A 21,804-nucleotide genomic window follows, 5' to 3' on the forward strand; every position below is an offset into this window, starting at 1 on the left:
TCTTGAAACGATCCTGCCGGCCATTACTTCCGAGGAATTCTTGCTTCTTTCCTTCAATCAGCTCATCAGCTCATTTTGACAAAGTAGAGGACCTGAAACTGACACACCTTTGGCTCTTATTTATTCGTGCCACAAAAATAATGCCTCTTCTAACTGAGGATGTGCACCTTTTCTCATTGTTTTTCAAGATTTCAGTGTGCTGCCCAATGTTTGGATGGAACAAAATTTTTCAATTCCTGATCGATTTGTCTTCCGATCAGTAATTGTACTCCTACTCTGCAGCAACTTCTGTGGGTGGCTCACCAGCATCAATTCTCTGCAAAGAGTGAAGCTCTTTTTCCAACAAGATCACATTCGTTTTATGTTTCGTGCCTGTAGTCATGTTCAGTGTTCTTTTTACAGACACTCGACTGAGTCCTTTATGGTTTTTGGCCCCTTTTATCTCTGGACACTTTAAGGCACATAGTGGGAGCACAAAACCTCAAATCAGAAACACACAGATGCACAACTTGACAACACTCGAGATGCACTAGACAAACTTTTGACTTTTGAAACCAGGCTGTGGCAGCCATCAAATGAAAGCATTCGATACATCTATGCCATTTCCTCTGTTCTACCCAAGCCCATGTGGCAACACAACAGGGTGTTGTACGTTCACTGTTAAACACTCAGCTTTGATGTACCGACAACAAGTGGAAAGTGTTAGGCATCGCACTCTAATTGTCGGTTTCGACAGGGCTATGTTGCGCTGCATAGAACAATACTGTATGTACTGTACTTCCAAGGAGTTCCAATAGATGGCAGTGGCATGAAACCATGCAATACGAATAAGAAACACACTAGAGATTCAACCAACACACGCACGAATTGACGATACTTGGACTTTTGACACGCACCAGTGCACTGATTAGCAGTAGATTGCCAAAAAACACCAGCAAATACTTGGCTCCAGGTGCACGCAAATTAAAACTTTCAAGTGTCAATCTAGCTAGCCAAAAGTGTAGCTGCACGAGAGTTTACTGTACTTGTTCTCAGATGGCAGTCACAGACGTGAACAGGTTACAATGTACTCAGTACACTACACAGTGATGCTCCCTTGTAGTGGTCTGATGTAGTCAACTGGAACATTGATGATGAGTATGCCCTTACTTTCCAACATCAGGCCACTGTCAGATCCAAATACTCTAAAAATACAGATGTTGCAAGGTTTAACCAGGCGACCAAATGGACATCCACAATGAGGTTTCTTTCAAACTCTCATCAGATAATGCTGTCTCACACCAATATGCAGCACCTTCATATCCTCCAGAGTGATGATTCAACATCTGACGCTATTCGCATCCCTTATATACCACACAATGCTTGCTAAACAGCAATAAAAACAAAGAACACCAATGAATAATGAAGGAAAAGACAGACTGTTACTTACCATAAAGAAGATACCTTAGGCTGCAGATGGGCAGAATTAAAAGACACTTACATAAAGCTTTCAGCCACAGCCTTCATCAGTAAGTAATAATCTGTCTTTTCCAACATTGTTTATATTCCTACTGAAGTTTCCATTGTTTCAAGTACACTGATGCTTTTCTGTGAGTGTTTCCTTTATGATGTTTTCTGCATTTTAGCTTTTTTTTAAAAAAAGAAAAAAAAAGAAAGAAAGAAAGAAAGAAAAAAAGATTTGTTGCTGGAAAACTTCTGAAGTCCAATAAAGGAGTTACAACAGCCATATATGGTTATCTGGTGGACCTTGCAGAACCAAATTCTAGGGCTGAAATGTACTGTTGACCAATGGGCATTAATCAGAATGAATACTAAATAAAAAATTAAATCCAATTTTACACAAAAAACACAGGTTCTATCACTGTTGTTTTTCATTCTATTTTGCTCTTATGTTTGCTATGACTTGTTAAGCAGAAATTTTCTTTCTATCTATAGAGTTACATTTGCTGTAATGTATCTTACCTGCATGTTGTTTCTTCTTTCTTCTCACTGCTGCCCCAATCATGGCAAGCAAGTCATCCTCACTGCATTTGCTTCGTATTGCATCTCTGAAACAACAGTTAAAACACCCGTTAAACAGTACCAGGCAATTACCACACAGTGAAATGTTGGTACACTAAAAAGGAAGAAAAACTTTGCAGAAATCTTCAACAGTAATCTTGTAGTCTGCAGTAGGCAACAGCAGGATAACAAACCCACTGGACAAGAATGGGAAAGTCATGATAGAAGTTACTTTTATTTTTATAAATAAACAGGTATCTTACACAAATGCTCAAGAGTATACATAGGATCTCGGGCTGAAGAGGTGGAGCAGAAAGTGACATTAGTTTTGTTGAAGAGGGAGTAGTGGAACACAGCACAATTTCTTGCAAAATGAAGCCAAATTTATTGATAAACTGTTAATTAATTGCCAAGCTCACTAATGTGACCATTTTACAACAGGTACTTACTGCTTGGAGTATATGTGAATTTTCAGGCTTGCCTGATAGATCTGTTGCAAAAACACTTTGGGTTCCCCACCAGATAACATTATGCAAGTCCCTCCCTCAATATTTCAGTGACAACATTTTGGCATCTTCAGGTGGTGGTGATTTCCACCATCACTGCTGCAAGATGCAACTGGCAATTTCCACGTGACAGCTTTGAAATTTATCATGTGGATGACTATGACCATCATATTTAGAATTCAGAGGATTTCATAGAATACCTGAAGATGCTTAAACTAGAACTTTCAGACCTTTTAGTTAGCTCAAATGTTATATCATTACTTACAAAAGTGCCCCTGCAGCCCTCATTAGAGGTTATTAGCAGCAAGTTTGAGAAAGAAATTGTGGTGCTGTTTAAACATGTGCATACCTCATCCTATTTCTTATGTAACACAAACTACTTTGATCAAGTGGACAGTGTTCCCATGGGAGATCCTCTATTTCCCTTAGTAAATATCTAACATTCCTCCTTCTGGCAGAATGCTGAAGAGACATTTGTGGTGTGGCCCACATAATACAGACACTACCTATGTTCCTGCAGCATTTGCACTCGCTCCATCTGAATATTCATTTCACTGTGGAAGTACAAAAAGATAGCAGCTTACCATCCCTGGATGTCACGGTTAGAAGAAAAGCTGACAGAACACTGGGGCATAGTCTCTACTGAAAACTGATACACGCAGAGTTATATTTGCGGTCCAAAAGTTGCCGTCACCCTGCACAATGTGGTAGTGTCTTACACTCCCTGGCACATAGAGCACACGTGATCTCAGATACCGACAGTCTGCCTGGTGAACTGTAACACCTAAGAACAGTGTTCCAGCAGAATGTTTATTCTTGTAAACAGATCTGAAATGTGTTCTGAGCAAAGCAAGTTCAGTGTAGGGATGTAAATGAAGATACTTAGACAAGCACTGCAAATGGATTTTTTGCCATATTTCAGTGGCATGTTTTCAAAAATAGAAAGAATCGCTAAGAGAAACAGAATCAAGTGTGTTTTTCGTCTACTAGCAAAACTAAGGAATTGTTTGTGTTCAGTTAAAGACAATCTTGACCTTAGAAAACACAGATCATATATAAGATCTGATGCCATTATGGGAAATCTTATATAGGGCAGACACCTCACATTGTGCAAGAACACTGTGTTCAACAGCGCTGACAAAAATGCCACCCAGTAAATTAGTGGTAGCAGAGCACTGCCTGAATATAGGGCACCACACGTTTCCCAAGAGGACTGAAATTTTATCCTTAGCATCATCACTCTAGGATTGTGTTTTTAAGAGTGAGGCATGTATCCATACGATGGGCAATCTTACCAACAGGGATATGGAATTTTGATTAAGCACTGCCCAGAATCCAGCACTGACAGCCATGAAATTAAAACAGTAGAAACCAGATCCTCCGATGTATGACCTGATGCAGCACCTTGCAGAGAGTTAATTCAGCTTTTAACCACACGAGTGTCCAGAAGTGCAGTCATTGCCCACAACACATAAGCAGAAGGCTACTATGAATGGAATTTCCATCCAACTGGGAGTGCCTGTCCACACATTCGTACTCCTGCTTCTAGCCTGACAAATTTCAATTCTGCTGTGCGAATATCACCAGCCACATCTTGCAGCAGTGATGACAGGACCCACCACTACCTGAAGATGATGAACAGTTGTGTTGGTGAAATATTGTGAGGTTTGCACAAAATTATTCAGTGGCAAATCTGAGAAGATTTGTATACTTTATTTTTCTGTGACGCAGGTAATGTGCAGCAAAATGTGATAAATTTCTGCATTTGCCTTTTTGTACATTTCAAAATACCCCAAAAATTGGTGAGAAACACTGAACATATGACGTAACCAGATGACATACCCCACAGCATGTGCAGCAGTTGGGGTTGAGTGTAAAGGAATGATTGAGCAGTGCAATACTTTCATTTGAGCAAACAGAGCAAATTTCGAAAACATTTTGTAAATATGATCTGTTGTAAATGTAGATGTTACAAAATTATTGTCCCTGCTGTAATCAAGCAAAAGCAGTTCTGATTTTGTGTTTTTTGCTTCTGTCCCTTCTCTTTTTGTTTACAGACATTAGTTAGTAAAGAAAACATAGGTCATTTAATGGCGATGATGCTATTCTGAAGTTTATACTCATCTACTTGTTATGCAATATGGTAGGTTTTCATTGTACTGTACTTTGCAAGAAATCAAGGAAACTGCAAGACTGGTAAATAAAATAATAAACTTCAATATAAATACATAATTGTTTAACACAATGAAAAAATACTGCCTGCCAGATGCAAGACTCAAATCCTGAACACTATCACTAAAGTCACACACGTGTGTCCGTAGCCACAATGATATGAATACTTGACTTGGGTTGGGATGATCAAGTGTGACAGACCGAGAGGCTCAACCACTGCAAGCATGGCAAGGTACGTCATCTGGTGACATTTGTTATTCGCTTTTGACACATTTCCCAACATTTGTATTGTATCCAACATTTGTGATCCCATGTGTCTTGTATTAAATTACTTGTCTCAGGGTCATCTACAGTGCTTTGGAGGTTTTTAAATGTTAATACGCATCACCCTGTCTGTGTGTGTGTGTGTGTGTGTGTGTTTATATATACGAAACAAATACTAACAAAGAGATAGAGGGCCTGACCAGTACTTACCTCAGCTCAGTACAGCCGATAGATACACAAAACAGAACAGAAAATTGACGTATCCTAGCTTTCAGAACTTCGTTCCTTCATCAGGGAGGAGAGAGGGGAAAAAAGGGGAAGAAGGGAAAGTGGATTCAGTTATTCACAACCCAGGTTATGAAGCAACAGGGGGAAGGTAAACAGGGAGGGTAGCAAAGATGGACGCATGGATGCCAGAGGGAAGCCAAAGATATTCTACTGTAATTACTGTGCCAGCTTCAAACCAAGGAGGATGAATACAGAAGTAAAGAGGCACATAGTATAAAGATAAACGCAACTATGTAGGATGAAAAGATGCATGAATGGCTAAAGAGGAAAGGGAAAGAGGAGAAGACTAAAGAGTAAATGGGAGTGAGGTTGGTTAACGTAGGTTCAGTCCAGGGGGATGGCGGGATGAAAGGATGTGTTGGAGTGCAAGTTCCCGTCTCCGCAGTTCCGAGGTACTGGTGTTGGGTGGGAGAAGCCAAATGGCACATATGGTGTAGCAGGTTCCTAGGTCCCTAGAATTATGCTGGAGAGCATGCTCCGCTACTGGGTATTGGACATCTCCTAGGCGGACAGTTCGTCTGTGCCCATTCACGCGCTCTGCCAGTTTAGTTGTCGTCATACCAAAGTAAAAGGCTGTGCAGTGCAGGCATGTCAGCTGATAAATGACATGTTGTCTCACATGTGGCCCTGCCTTGAGTTGTGTATGTTATACCAGTAGCGGGGCATGAGTAGTTGGTTGTGGGGGGATGCATGGGGCAGGTTTTGCATCGTGGTCGGTTACAGGGGTAGGAACCGCTGGGTAGAGAAGGTGGTCTGGGAATATTGTAGGGTTTGACAAGGATGTTACGGAGGTTAGGGGGTCGGCAAAAGGCAACTCTGGGTGGTGTGGGGAGAATATTGTCAAGGGATGATCTCATTTCAGGGCTTGACTTGAGAAATTCATATCCGTGGCGGAGTAATTAGTTGATGTATTCGAGGCCAGAATAATATTGGGTGACAAGGGGGATGCTTCTGTGTGGTCTGGGGGTAGTAACATTGTTGTTGGGTGGGGAGGAATGTATTGCTTGGGAGATCTGTTTGTGGACAAGGTCTGCAGGATAGTAGTGGGAGAGGAAAGCACTGATATATAATATAATACAGGGAAACATTCCAAATGGGAAAAATATATCTAAAAACAAAGATGATGTAACTTACTAAACGAAACCGTTGGTATGTTGATAGACACACAAACAAACACACACACAAAATTCAAGCTTTAGCAACCCACAGTTGCTTCATCAGGAAAGAGGGAAGGAGAGGGAAAGATGAAAGGATGTGGGTTTTAAGGGAGAGGATAAGCAGTCATTCCAATCCTGGGAGTCGAAAGATTTACCTTAGGGGGGGGAAAAAGGACAGGTATACACTCGCACACACACACACACACACACACACACACACACACACACACACACACACACACACACACACACATATATATCCATCCGCACATATACAGACACAAGCAGGGTATATGTGCAGATGGATATGTGTGTATGTGTGTGTGTGTGTGTGTGTGTGTGTGTGTGTGTGTGTGTGTGGCATACTGATCTGAACTATGCAGCCTTCAAATGGAAGTTTTTTGATCACTCCTTACTTTGCTCCCTGCCACCTTGGCAATATGTACCGCAAATCATCAGACAGACGACCTTCCTGCATGCTTCGAGCATCCCCTGGTGCTGTTCCGAACCAATGCTAATCTTTGTAACTGTGACGAGCAGTGTGCAGATTGCATCTTTGTATCCCACAAAGAGGTGACAGTTCCCAGTGGCATGAATGGTTACTGTTTATTGACTGTCACTGAGTTGGTGAGTCATTTGCTACATTGTGGCCCACCTGTTCGCTGCTAAAGCCATGCTAGTCAGTGGTAACCCCTGTCAATGATATCCTGTTGCCCATAGCAGTTCACTCTGCTGACTGTGGTAGTATTTTCCTTGAATAAATCTGCTCACAGTACACCTTTGACACTGTGGTACAAGAAAGCCCAATGACTACATACCCTTATAGAATAAGTGTCTCGAGCCATGGGTACCCACGATATGGCAGTGATAAAATCACCCTGTGATCAACTGTCACACTGCAGCTGTAAGCTGCACCTCCTTTTTCAGAATACTCAGGTTTATTAATTTGAAGTAAATCAGATCTTTTGAAGGAAGATTTAACGAAAAGAGCACGTCCAGGAAAGGATGAAACCATGTCTAATTAACTGGAACACAAAATTAATAATTAGTGGTGACAAAGATCCTCTGCAATAAAAAATAATGTCCACTGACTTCATGTATTAGTCTTCAAGTGACAGAATATATGTAACTGTGTCCTTCTTATTTACACTGATTAAACAATGGAAATTCCAGGTAGGAATATCAACAGTGCAGGGAAAGATAGATCACTATTTACCGTAAAGAAAACAAAGTTGCACACAGGCACAACACACAAACAAGCCTACCACGCGCGCACGCATGCATGCACACACACACAGAGAAAAAAAAAAAAACTGCCAAGTCCAGCAGCTAGGGGCAAGCTGCTGGAGTTGACAGTCATATGTGTGTGACATGTGCTTGCCTGTGTGTATGAATGTGTGTGTTTCTCTGTATCTCTTTTGCTGATGAAGGCTGTGGCCGAAAGCTTTATGTAAGTGCCTCTTTAATTGTGCTTGTCTACAATGTAACATGTCTCCTTTACAGTAAGCAGCAATCTATGTTTTCCTATATTTTTCATTTACACAGATGTAATTAACAAATCAGAGTCTATTTATTCCAGAGAAGTGACAGTTTGTTCATGACAGTTCAGCACAAATCTGATTTTTTATATACAGCAAGACTACCTATAAATTATTCTGTGTGCCAGTGTTCATGCTGACTATAGGGATTCACACTGATCATGTGTAATTTGACATCTGGTCCTGTAAACTTACTTCTGCTCAACGTGAAAAATTCTCCAATCCACGTTTTGTAATTAACCTTAACATATCAAATAATGCACCCTTCAATATAACTGCTTATTGTCCACTTCCCCTCACTCTATTCCCACTGTCAACCCAGCTGACCTCTACTTCTAATCAAAAAACCATGGTTGACTCAATGTTTGCTATTGCAAGCTATTGCTATTGCAACACATAAGTGCCAGAGGCACCAGTAATGATATATAATTAAAAATACTAGAAAGTAAGGCTCACCAGTTAGTTCATGCTAAGACAAACACTACAAGTGTCTAAGACACTGCGCTCTCACACAACAAGTACGAGGTCTGAATACATTCCAGTTACGATACACTAAACTATTTCATTCACTTTGGAAATATACATACTCTCTCCCCAATAAACAGAATAGTTATAACTCAATTGTTCACAAGTGTATATTATGACTCTTGCCACAGCTATGGAGTCAGTATGCCACAGGCGTGCCATAGAAAGGGATCAGGTTCAATTCCTTGTAGAGCCGGGAAATTCTGCTCGGTGGACAGACTGGAATAGGGTACACTCTGCTTGTAGTTCCAGCTGAGGAGCTACTCAAGTGAGAAGTAGTGTCTTCAACTTCTGGAAGTTGATAACAGCCTGGAGAGTTGTATACTGATCCCCTAACTCTCCATAGATATATAGTAGAGGACATCTCTCGAAGAGCATTGCGTGGTCTTCTGGGCCCAATGCAGAGTTCCTTTATCAACGTATATTGTATGTCACCACTTGTACACACTCATCAGCACAGTACCATTTTGTCTCTTCACGTGGCAAATTTTTATTCCCTTGTTTCCAGATCAACATTTTTCCTCTTCTTCTTCTTCTTCTTCTTCTTTTTTTTTCTTACTATCATTTCTTGTACCACACATATTCCACACGGTTTATGCTCACTCCTTCAATGATACTGCCCATCCTTCTCTAGTGTGCGAGTTGTCCCTGCTTTCCTGCGTGTTTGTTGGTTTAAACACCCTTGTTTAAAAAGAGAGTGACAGCTTAGATACAGTCTTGTCAACATTTTGTATTTTTATTTAGCAATTATTGTTTGAGCCTTATAGGCGAATGTCACAAGATATTGTCAACCACTGCATTCACTAGATCGGAATGGGGTTTATGGTAACTTATCAATTCATTTTTTAAGTTGCTGTTATCTTTTTCATCCTATCTTGGACTAGCTTTTCCATACTCCCACTCTATTTTACATAGCCAAACAGTTATCTGCCCTTGCAAACTTGCTCCTTTACTACCAAGTTAACTAATACTGGGCAGCCTAACAGAAGTTCCAATATCCAGTCTTTCACCACAATTCACCTACACACACTTTTCACTCACTGATTTTCTTTTTTCAATGTCATAAATATTTTGCTTTCACAGACTGCTGTGCTTTGAACATAAAATTGTAGGAACATCTGCCTCACATGTCAGTTTCTTTTTTTTTTTTTTTTATTTATTAAAGAATATGTTCCTTGCTTATTCCTATCTGCTTCTGATACATTTCCATTCTCACTTTTATTTTGTTTTGATCCATTTCTTTTTTCTTTGATAGACAAGTCAAACAACAATGGCAATAAGTTGCAGCCCCCTGTGTTTCACCCTACTTACTACGAACTTACTTTTCTTAGCTTCCAATTTTATTAGTCATTTGGTTTTTAAGATACTTAAATTAGTTGTTTGACCCTGTATTTTTATATCTTATTTTACCTTGGGTTGATAAAGGATTTCTGTTATGCTCACAAAGAGAGAGCTGATTCTTCCCACCCCCCACCCCCCTTACCTTGTCCTGAAACAAACTTATCGCCAAGTATCTTGCAGTATTTTTCCTATTATTAATCTCTTAGTCTAGTCATCAATTTAAAAGTGTCAGTTGTTGGTCCCATTGTCTAATAATTTGTACATTTATACACATGAAGTTCCAATTTTTATTTGGAACATATAGACTCTGATAATCATGAATCACAGTTCAAATGGCTCTGGGCACTATGGGACTTAACATCTGAGCCAAGGCAGGATTCAAACCTGCGACCATAGCAGTCGCGCGGTTCTGGACTGAAGTGCCTAGAACCGCTCGGCAACGGTGGCTGGCAAATCATAGTTACCATCACATGGACAGAAATACTGTGTTAACTTTATTAAAACCTAGGGACATAGCTAAAAATGTCTTTACATAATTTCCAGTCCTGATTACTTTCCTTTAATTTAATCTCACAAATAGGTTAGTGTAACATGATGTTGACAGAGGCAAATTATATATACTCACAAATTATTTAGCTAGAGGTATCTGGTTTGTATGTCTGGGAGGGAGGACGGTGCAAGCTGAAAACTTCAAGAAAAGATTACTCATTTCATACCTGCTGGATTTAACTGCAGTTTATCTCTTCCATTTACCAACCACATACCTAATGTGCATGGCAAACAGTTTAAAAGTATTATTCTATACTCAGCATTTGGAACTATCAGTTCCTTCATGAGAGAGGAAAGGGGGATAAGTTTCTGAAGGTCTGAAAGGTCACTCGGACTCCACGACGAATGTGAGGACAAGAGGAACGAATGTGTCTATAAGAAGTTTTGGAATTTCACCTCCTGAAGGTAAAATACTGATCAGTCTGTCAGTCTTCTAGTAATTTTATGGTTTCCTCGCATGAATTTTCACTTGGACATGATTATTCTATGTTTCATCACTCACCTGAGAGATATCTCTGAATTCCCAAAGAGACACACCTCCAAATTGCCATCAGCTGTTATCCGTAAACGGTTGCACGTGCCACAGAAGTGTTCACTCATTGAGGTAATAAATCCCACGCATCCCTTGAAGCCCGGGACATGGGATGCCTGCAAAAAGAAATTGTAAGAAAATAGCTACCGCTGTTGTGAAAATACTATAAATGTGTTGCTCACCAAGTGGAGGAAGGAGAAAACGTGCATTAAGGGGAGTTTGAACGCCCTATCCTGACAATGTTAAATTTAGTGACTTAACTTCCCCGTATTTCAGGAACAACTGTAGCCATTGACAAGAAACTTTTACAGCACATTAAACTATATATTCTGAGTCTTACAATAATTGCATTTCAGCCACTGCTTTTGGAAATACAATTTTTTAATTACACAGTTAAAATTTTGTGTACTTTTTTGTATGTTATTCTAAATAATTTTATTTATACATAACATTATGTTTTTCTTTTAGTTAAGAAGACTCAGGATACATATGTTATTACTCCCTGAAAATTTGAATTCGCTACTCGAAGTAGTTTCTGAGATTTAGGGAAAAATGCAAGAGAAAATGTAAATTTTCAGGAAGAGTTTTTAAAGTTTTAATAGACTGTAACTCAATATATGCTTAACATTTTATTTTTAGTCACTCAGAAGCACCCTGCACCATACTGTATAGCATCCTCTTGATCTTTTTTAAGTTTTTTCTTGTTTTCTTCTTTCTGGACTCCGTAGTGGCCAACTGTGCTGCATACTCTGCTTTACCAGTGCAAACCTTGTCCATCCGTTCAAATTCTCTGATGCAGTTTGCTCCAGAATTAATTCCCATATGTTGTAGCACTTTCACGCTACCAATGTTGCCATCATTAAAAGCAATAACAGCATGACTGACCCCCACTTTAGTGTCTTCATTACAAGAAAATCATTTTTTGGTCTACATCTACATCTACATCCATACTCCTCAAGCCACCTGACGGTGTAGGGTACCTTGAGTACCTCTATTGGTTCTCCCTTCTATTCCAGTCTCGTATTGTTCGTGGAAAGAAGGATTGTCAGTATGCCTCTGTGCGGGCTCTAATCTCTCTCATTTTATCCTCATGGTCTCTTCGCGAGATATACGTAGGAGGGAGCAATATACTACTTGACTCCTCGGTGAAGGTATGTTCTCGAAACTTCAACAAAAGCCCGTACCGAGCTACTGAGCATCTCTCTCGCAGAGTCTTCCACTGGAGTTTATCTAACATCTCCGTAATGCTTTCATGATTACTAAATGATCCTATAACGAAGCATGCTGCTCTCTGTTGGATCTTCTCTATCTCTTCTATCAACCCTATCTGATACGGACCCCACACTGCTGAGCAGTATTCAAACAGTGGGCGAACAAGTGTACTGTAACCTAATTCCTTTGTTTTCGGATTGCATTTCCTTAGGATTCTTTCAATGAATCTCAGTCTGACATCTGATTTACCGACGATCAACTTTATATGATCATTCCATTTTAAATCACTCCTAATGCATACTCCCAGATAATTTATGGAATTAACTGCTTCCAATTGCTGACCTGCTATATTGTAGCTAAATGATATGGGATCTTTCTTTCTATGTATTTGCAGCACATTACACTTGTCTACATTGAGATTCAATTGCCATTCCCTGCACCATGCATCAATTCGGTGCAGATCATCCTGCATTTCAGTACAATTTTCCATTGTTGCAACCTCTCGATATACCACAGCATCATCCGCAAAAAGCCTCAGTGAACTTCCGATGTCATTCACAAGGTCATTTATGTATATTGTGAATAGCAACGGTCCTACGACACTCCCCTGCAGCACACCTGAAATCACTCTTACTTCGGAAGACTTCTCTCCATTGAGAATGACATGCTGCGTTCTGTTATCTAGCAACTCTTCAATCCAATCACATAATTGGTCTGATAGTCCATATGCTCTTACTTTGTTCATTAAACGATTGCGGGGAACTGTATCGAACGCCTTGCGGAAGTCAAGAAACACAGCATCTACGTGGGAACCCGTGTCTATGGCCCTCTGAGTCTCGTGGACGAATAGCGCGAGCTGGGTTTCACCCGATCGTCTTTTTCGAAACCCATGCTGATTCCTACAGAGTAGATTTCTAGTTTACAGAAAAGTCATAATACTCGAACATAATACATGTTCTAAAATTCTACTACTGATCGACGTTAGAGATATAGGTCTATAGTTCTGCACATCTGTTCGACGTCCCTTCTTGAAAACTGACCTGTGCCCTTTTCCAATTCTTTGGAACGCTACGCTCTTGTAGAGACCTACGGTACACTGCTGCAAGAATGGAGGCAAGTTCCTTCACATACTCTGTGTAAAATTGAACTGGTATCCCATCAGGTCCAGCGGCCTTTCCTCTTTTGAGTGATTTTAATTGTTTCTCTATCCCTCGGTCATCTATTTCAATATCTACCATTTTGTCATCTGTGCGACAATCTAGAGAAGGAACTACAGTGCAGTCTTCCTCTGTGAAACAGCTTTGGAAAAAGACATTTAGTATTTCGGCCTTTAGTCCATCATCCTCTGTTTCAGTACCTTTTTGGTCACAGAGTGTCTGGACATTTTGTTTTGATCCACCTACCGCTTTGACATAAGAGCAAAATTTCTTAGGATTTTCTGCCAAGTCAGTACATAGAACTTTACTTTTGAATTCATTTAACGCCTCTCGCATGGCCCTCCTCACATTACATTTCGCTTCGCGTAATTTTTGTTTGTCTGCAAGGTGTTGGCTATGTTTATGTTTGCTGTGAAGTTCCCTTTGCTTCCGCAGCAGTTTTCTAACTCGGTTGTTGTACCACGCTGGCTTCTTTCCATCTCTTACGATCTTGCTTGGCACATACTCATCTAACGCATATTGTACGATGGTTTTGAACTTTGTCCACTGATCCTCTACACCATCTGTACTTAAAACAAAACTTTTGTGTTGAGCCATCAGGTACTCTGAAATCTGATTTTTGTCACTTTTGCTAACCAGAAAAATCTTCGTACCTTTTTTAATATTTCTATTTACGGCTGAAATCATCGATGCAGTAACCGCTTTATGATCACTGATTCCCTGTTCTGCGTTAACTGTTTCAAATAGTTCGGGTCTGTTTGTCACTAGAAGGTCTAATATGTTATCGCCACGAGTCGGTTCTCTGTTTAACTGCTCAAGGTAGTTTTCAGATAAAGCTCTTAAAAAATTTCACTGGATTCTTTGTCCCTGCCACCCGTTATGAAAGTTTGAGTCTCCCAGTCTATATCCGGCAAATTAAAATTTCCACCCAGAACTATAACATGTTGGGCAAATCTACTCGAAATATTTTCCAAATTATCCTTCAGGTGCTCAGCCACAACAGCTGCTGAGCCAGGGGGCCTATAGAGACATCCAATTACCATGTCTGAGCCTGCTTTAACCGTGACCTTCACCCAAATTATTTCACAATTCGGATCTCCGTCAATTTCCTTTGATACTATTGCACTTCTTATCACTTTAAACATGCCTCCCCTTTCACTGTCCAGCCTGTCTCTCCGGTATACATTCCAATCTGAGTTTAGAATTTCATTACTGTTTACATCTGGTTTCAGCCAACTTTCTGTCCCTAGTACTATGTGGGCATTGTGACCGCTTATTAATGAGAGCAGTTCTGGGACCTTTCTATAGACGCTCCTGCAGTTTACTATTAGCACATTAGTATTGTTATTCCCTGTTGCATTTTGTCTACTCCTACCTCGCCGCATCTCAGGAGGTGTCTTGTCGGGCCTAGGGAGGGAATTCTCTAACCTAAAAAACCCACATGTGCACTCCACATATACTCTGCTACCCTTGTAGCCGCTTCCTGCATGTAGTGCACACGTGACCTATTCAGGGGGACCCTACATTTCGCCACCCGATAGCGGAGGTCGAGAAATTTGCACCCCAGATCTCCGCAGAATCGTCTGAGTCCCTGGTTTAAGCCTTCCACTCGGCTCCAAACCAGAGGACCACCACTATCGGTTCTGGGAATGATACTACAAATAGCTAGCTCAGATTCCACCCCGCGAGGCTTTCCGCCTTCAACAACTCCGCTAACCGCCTGTACAAACTGAGGATGACCTCTGAACCCAGACGGCAGGAGTCATTGGTGCCGACATGAGCAACAATTTGCAGTCGGGTGCACCCAGTGCTCTCTATCACTGCCGGCACGGCCTCCTCCACATCTCGGATGAGACCCCCGGCAAGCAGACAGAGTGAACACTGACCTTCTTCCCCGACCTTTTCGCTATTTCCCTAAGGGGCTCCATCACCCGCCTAACGTTGGAGCTCCCAATAACTAATAAACCCCTCCCCCCCATGTGCCTGCTCGGACCTTGCTGAAGGAGTGGCCACATGTCCACTCACAGGCAGAACGGGCGATGCCACACGGCCAGCCTCCACACTGACCCTCCGCCTCGTGCGCCGCGAACGCCGCTGAACCCGCCACTACCCTTGGGAAGAGGGTGGCCCAATAGCGCCCGGTACCCGCAAAGATGTGTCGACAGCAGGGTCAGTGGGTGAAGCATGTAACACCTGGGGTGTACCATGCAACGCACCAGACTCACCACTGCTTGAAGACGGCTAACCGCGGCCATCAACACGTTCAGCTGTTCGCGAACAGTGGCCAGCTCCTCCTGTGTCCGTACACAGCAGTCTCACATCCTATCCATCCTAAGAAATCAATTTACTGTAGAGAGTTAATCAACTTATAACTGGACTGCTAATTCACTAAAGGCGGCTGATAGTTGACTAAACTGTGGTTACTAGACACTTCCTGTAGAAAACAATGAAAATAGCACTACCTGTCTCTGGACTGTATTCAAAACAAACACTAGCACTACTGGCACTATGGCTGACTAAACGGACTCCCTCTGACTGTATTCAAAACAAACACAAAATCTATGGAACACTATTACTAGCACTCGACAATTAAAGCTTCCTAAAAGCAAAAACACACGGAAGAAGAAGTGACAAGTAAGAAAAATAGAGTTAATACTTAAACTAGCGTAGCTCGCTGCACAGCAGATGTGACACAGACGGCAGTTACGATAACACTGACACTATAAGATTATTGAACGACTCATTGGGATTTTGAGTCTGACAATGCAGACACTTCTTCAATAATTCAGGATTGCCAGGTCTCTGTAAACAGGTTTTATGATATCCACAACTGCTGCTGGGATAGAATGTTTATGGCTGTATGACCTGTTTGAGTACTGGGCATTGCGGTAATTGCACCATGAATGAGATCCAGGAGGGCAAAGATGGTGTACTGGTTTATCATCAGCTGACAGTCTCTGGAAGAAGGTAGCCCATACTGCCTGCTTCATTTTCAACAAATCCTCAGTATTATTTCTAATGGCAATCTCATAATACTGTTGTAGTTCATCAATCATGTTGTCTGTCAGCCTGCTTCATATGGTCTTACCACCTGAAAGTGTCTTGTCTCTCAAACTTTGTTTCAACTTCCTCAATCTGGTACCCATCCTCTTCTGGGCATGACCAACACATTCCATTTCTGTGACAAGCTTCTCACCATAAGGCTGAGTGGCTACTACACTGTTATATGCATTTGAGTCTGCATAACCTAAGAACTTAGTGTAACACACTCCCCTTTAGTTAACAGATCGATTATAAATTTCAACAGCTGCACGGGCCTCCATACGACTAGTTGTCCTTCATAATTTCTGTCACAAATATGCCCTTCTTCATTCCCTGATTTATACTTATAACAATGTTTGGTTAAAATCTGGAAATCTATTAGCTTTCCAGTATCCACACTGGTCACTGTAGCAACAGAATTCTTAGAACTGCAGCTGCGCTTCTACCAAGTGCCCCAAAAGCTACTGATATGTCAATCATACCATCGTTTATTTCAGCAGCTTCATTTGCAGCACCCTTAATTGACTCACATGCAGCAGATCTCACAGCAGATCCAATAAATCCTGCATACTTGTCCATTTTACAATGTAGGCGTGGCATATACATCATGACACACATTGTTTCTGCTGCAGTGTGTCCTTTGCCAATAGCTCTCAATCCATAAAACCACCTAATATTTATTTTAAAATAATTATCTTTACACTTATCAGAACTCCAAAATGAATGAGTATATTTACAACTGGCAGAATTAATGATAAGTTTCCTGGCTAGTCCATTTGATACCTCAATGTCTTCATGTAAACTAACTGGCCCTCCACATACATACAGCACACACATTCACATAACACCCCTGTTAGGATGTGTAAATGTATCAGAATATAACCTAACCTACCGTATACATGAGTTTTGTTTTGAGATAACTGTGTTATCACTATGTTTCATTTTAATCTTCGAAGCACTAATGGGTGTTTCGCTAGATACTCATGAGTTTGCCAGTATTTCATTGTCTGTAACTTCACACACCACATGCTGAACACAATGTTTCTCTTTATTCAAAAATTTATTACCATGAAACCCACTTTTCTTAAAAACACTTCATTTTGGAGTCATACTTTTTGAGAGATTTACCAGTCTATTCGTCACTTTTCCTCGGAAAAACGTTAGCACTTCGATATACAAAGCATGTTTATACTATGAAAAGATACGATACTATTTTTGACAGTGCTACCAATACAAACACATAATTTAACCTTTATAACAGCAATCCACAGCTTTCTACAGGGTGGTCCATTGATAGTGACCGGGCCAAATATCTCACGAAATAAGCATCAAATGAAAAAACTACAAAGAACGAAATTCGTCTAGCTTGAAGGGAGAAACCAGATAGCGCTATGGTTGGCCTGCTAGATAGCGCTGCCATAGGTCAAACTCATATCAACTGCATTTTTTAAAAATAGGAACCCCCATTTTTTATTACATATTCATGTAGTACGTAAAGAAATATGAATGTTTTAGCTGGACCACTTTTTTCGGTTTGTGATAGATGGGGCTGTAACAGTCAAAAATGGTTCAAATGGCTCTGAGCACTATGGGACTTAACTTCTGAGGTCATCAGTCCCCTAGAACTTAGAACTACTTAAACCTAACTAACCTAAGGACATCACACACATCCATGCCCGAGGCAGGATTCGAACCTGCGACCGTAGCGGTCGCGCGTTTCCAGAATGTAGCGCCTAGCACTGCTCGGCCACTCCGGCCAGCTGCTGTAATAGTCACAAACATATAAGTATGTGGTATCACATAACATTCCGCCAGTGCGGACGGTATTTGCTTCGTGATACATTACCCGTGTTAAAATGGACCGTTTACCAATTGCGGAAAAGGTCGATATCGTGTTGATGTATGGCTATTGTGATCAAAATGCCCAAGGGGCGTGTGCTATGTATGCTGCTTGGTATCCTGGATAACATCATCGAAGTGTCCGGACCATTTGCTGGATAGTTACATTATTTAAGGAAACAGGAAGTGTCCAGCCACATGTGAAACATCAACCACGACCTGCAACAAATGATGATGCCCTAGTAGGTGTTTTAGCTGCTGGGGCAGCTTATCCACACATCAGTAGCAGACAAATTGTGCGAGAATTGGGAATCTCAAAAACGTCGGTGTTGAGAATGCTACATCAACATTGATTGCACCCGTACCATATTTCTATGCACCAGGAATTGCATGGCGATGACTTTGGATGTCATGTACAGTTCTGCCACTGGGCATAAGAGAAATTACGGGACGGTGAAAGATTTTTTGCATGCATTCTATTTAGCGATGAAGCATCATTCACCAACAGCGGTAACCTAAACCGCCATAATATTCACTATTGGGCAACGGAGAATCTTAAGATGGCAGTGACAAGTGGAACAGTAGCAACCTTGGCAGGTTAATGTATGGTGTGGCATTAAGTTGTTGTTGTTGTTGTGGTCTTCAGTCCTGAGACTGGTTTGATGCAGCTCTCCATGCTACTCTATCCTGTGCAAGCTTTTTCATCTCCCAGTACCTACTGCAACCTACATCCTTCTGAATCTGCTTAGTGTATTCATCTCTTGGTCTCCCTCTACGATTTTTACCCTCCACGCTGCCCTCCAATACTAAATTGGTGATCCCTTGATGCCTCAGAACATGTCCTACCAACCGATCCCTTCTTCTGGTCAAGTTGTGCCACAAACTTCTCTTCTCCCCAATCCTATTCAATACTTCCTCATTCGTTATGTGATCTACCCATCTAATCTTCAGCATTCTTCTGTAGCACCACATTTCGAAAGCTTCTATTCTCTTCTTGTCCAAACTATTTATCGTCCATGTTTCACTTCCATACATGGCTACACTCCATACGAATACTGTCAGAAATGACTTCCTGACACTTAAATCAATACTGGATGTTAACAAATTAAGGGAGGAAGGATAATTGGCCCCCATTTTATCGATGGAAATTTAAATGGTGCAATGTATGCTGATTTCCTGCGTAACGTTCTACCAATGTTACTACTAGATGTTTCACTGCATGACAGAATGGCGATGTACCTCCAAAATGATGGATGTCCGGCACATAGTTTGTGTGCGGTTGAAGCAGTATTGAATAGCATATTTCACGACAGGTGGATTGGTCGTCAAAGCACCATACCATGGCCCGCACATTCACCGGATCTGACGTCCCCAGATTTCTTTCTGTGGGGAAAGTTGAAGGATATTTGCTATCGTGATCCATCGACAATGCCTGACAACATGCGTCAGTGCATTGTCAATGCATGTGCGAACATTACGGAAGGCGAACTACTCACTGTTGAGAGGAATGTTGTTACACGTATTGCCAAAGGCATTGAGGTTGACAGAAATCATTTTGAGCATTTATTGCATTAATGTGGTATTCACAGGTAATCACGCCGTAACAACATGCATTCTCAGAAATGATAAGTTCACAAAGGTACATGTATCACATTGGAACAACCGAAATAAAATGTTCAAATGTACCTATGTTCTGTATTTTAATTTAAAAACCTACCTGTTACCAACTGTTCGGCTAAAATTATGAGATATATGTTTGTGACTATTACAGCGCCATCTATCACAAAGCGAAAAAAGTGGTCCAACTAAAACATTCATATATCTTTACGTTGTTGTTGTTGTGGTCTTCAGTCCTGAGACTGGTTTGATGCAGCTCTCCATGCTACTCTATCCTGTGCAAGCTTTTTCATCTCCCAGTACCTACTGCAACCTACATCCTTCTGAATCTGCTTAGTGTATTCATCTCTTGGTCTCCCTCTACGATTTTTACCCTCCACGCTGCCCTCCAATACTAAATTGGTGATCCCTTGATGCCTCAGAACATGTCCTACCAACCGATCCCTTCTTCTGGTCAAGTTGTGCCACAAACTTCTCTTCTCCCCAATCCTATTCAATACTTCCTCATTAGTTATGTGATCTACCCATCTAATCTTCTGCATTCTTCTGTAGCACCACATTTCGAAAGCTTCTATTCTCTTCTTGTCCAAACTATTTATCGTCCATGTTTCACTTCCATACATGGCTACACTCCATACAAATACTTTCAGAAATGACTTCCTGACACTTAAATCAATACTGGATGTTAACAAATTTCTCTTCTTCAGAAACGCTTTCCTTGCCATTGCCAGCCTACATTTTATATCCTCTCTACTTCGACCATCATCAGTTATTTTGCTCCCCAAATAGCAAAACTCCTTTACTACTTTAAGTGCCTCATTTCCTAATCTAATTCCCTCAGCATCACCCGACTTAATTAGACTACATTCCATTATCCTTGTTTTGCTTTTGTTGATGTTCATCTTATATCCTCCTTTCAAGACACTGTCCATTCCATTCAACTGCTCTTCCAAGTCCTTTGCTGTCTCTGATAGAATTACAATGTCATCGGCGAACCTCAAAGTTTTTATTTCTTCTCCATGAATTTTAATACTTACTCCTAATTTTTCTTTTGTTTCCTTTACTGCTTGCTCAATATACAGATTGAACAACATCGGGGAGAGGCTACAACCCTGTCTTACTCCCTTCCCAACCACTGCTTCCCTTTCATGTCCCTCGACTCTTATAACTGCTATCTGGTTTCTGTACAAATTGTAAATAGCCTTTCGCTCCCTGTATTTTACCCCTGCCACCTTTAGAATTTGAAAGAGAGTATTCCAGTCAACATTGTCAAAAGCTTTCTCTAAGTCTACAAATGCTAGAAACGTAGGTTTGCCTTTTCTTAATCTTTCTTCTAAGATATTACGTATTACACGAATATGTAATAAAAAATGGGGTTCCTATTTTAAAAAACACAGTTGATATCAGTTTGAGCTATGGCAGTGCCTTATAGCAGGCCAACCATTGCGCCAGCTGGTTTCCCCCTTTGAGCTAGAGAAATTTCGTTCTTTGTAGTTTTTTCGTTTGACACTTATTTCGTGAGAAATTTGGCCTGGTCACGATCAATGGACTACCCTGTATATAAAAAATTACCGATTTTATTAGGTCTTGAAGTAATGCATGTAAAAATTTTAACATTTTCAACTGGTGTAGATTATATTTTAGAAAATAAAATAAAATACTTACCACGCAAGTTTATAAGTAATATACATATCATTTTATTTGGAAAATTGCAAATTTTATAATCAGATAAAAACCCAAAAAAGTGAAAAAGAATGTTTTCCCCTTCTAACTCCCCTTAAAGTTATGGAAATGTGCAAGCTTTTGGAGCCAGTGGCTTCTTCTTCTGGCAGAAACAATGAAGGGGAAGGAAAAGGGAAGAAAGAAAAGGCTTGTCAAGGTTTAGGAAATGGGGAGAGTTGCAGAAAAGCTGCAGAGAAACCCAGGCCAGGACAGACTTACTGAATGGGATGAGAAATATGTAACTAAACCAGTCCATCTCTCATACCACCAGCAGATGTGAAGTATTCTTGTGATTGGTAGTAAGTCATAAACATTAAATTATTGTCAATGTATGTTCATATG

At 40.8% G+C, this 21,804-nt stretch overlaps 1 protein-coding gene across 1 annotated transcript in view; it reads right to left on the reverse strand.

Annotated features, from left to right (window-relative positions):
• Positions 1–1,962: 1,962 nt before the first annotated feature.
• Positions 1,963–21,804, reverse strand: part of LOC124752967 (molybdenum cofactor biosynthesis protein 1-like) — a gene marked incomplete at both ends in the record, with an annotated part of 41,021 nt that continues 21,179 nt past the window's right edge. Inside the window, 2 exons of the mRNA XM_047249005.1 lie at positions 1,963–2,048; positions 10,844–10,989. Of these exons, the coding sequence (XP_047104961.1) occupies positions 1,963–2,048; positions 10,844–10,989 (232 nt within the window). The remainder of the gene's footprint in view (positions 2,049–10,843; positions 10,990–21,804) is intronic.

Source organism: Schistocerca piceifrons, unplaced genomic scaffold (genome assembly GCF_021461385.2).
Source record: "Schistocerca piceifrons isolate TAMUIC-IGC-003096 unplaced genomic scaffold, iqSchPice1.1 HiC_scaffold_497, whole genome shotgun sequence".
In the NCBI taxonomy this organism is placed as follows: Eukaryota; Metazoa; Arthropoda; class Insecta; order Orthoptera; family Acrididae; genus Schistocerca; species Schistocerca piceifrons.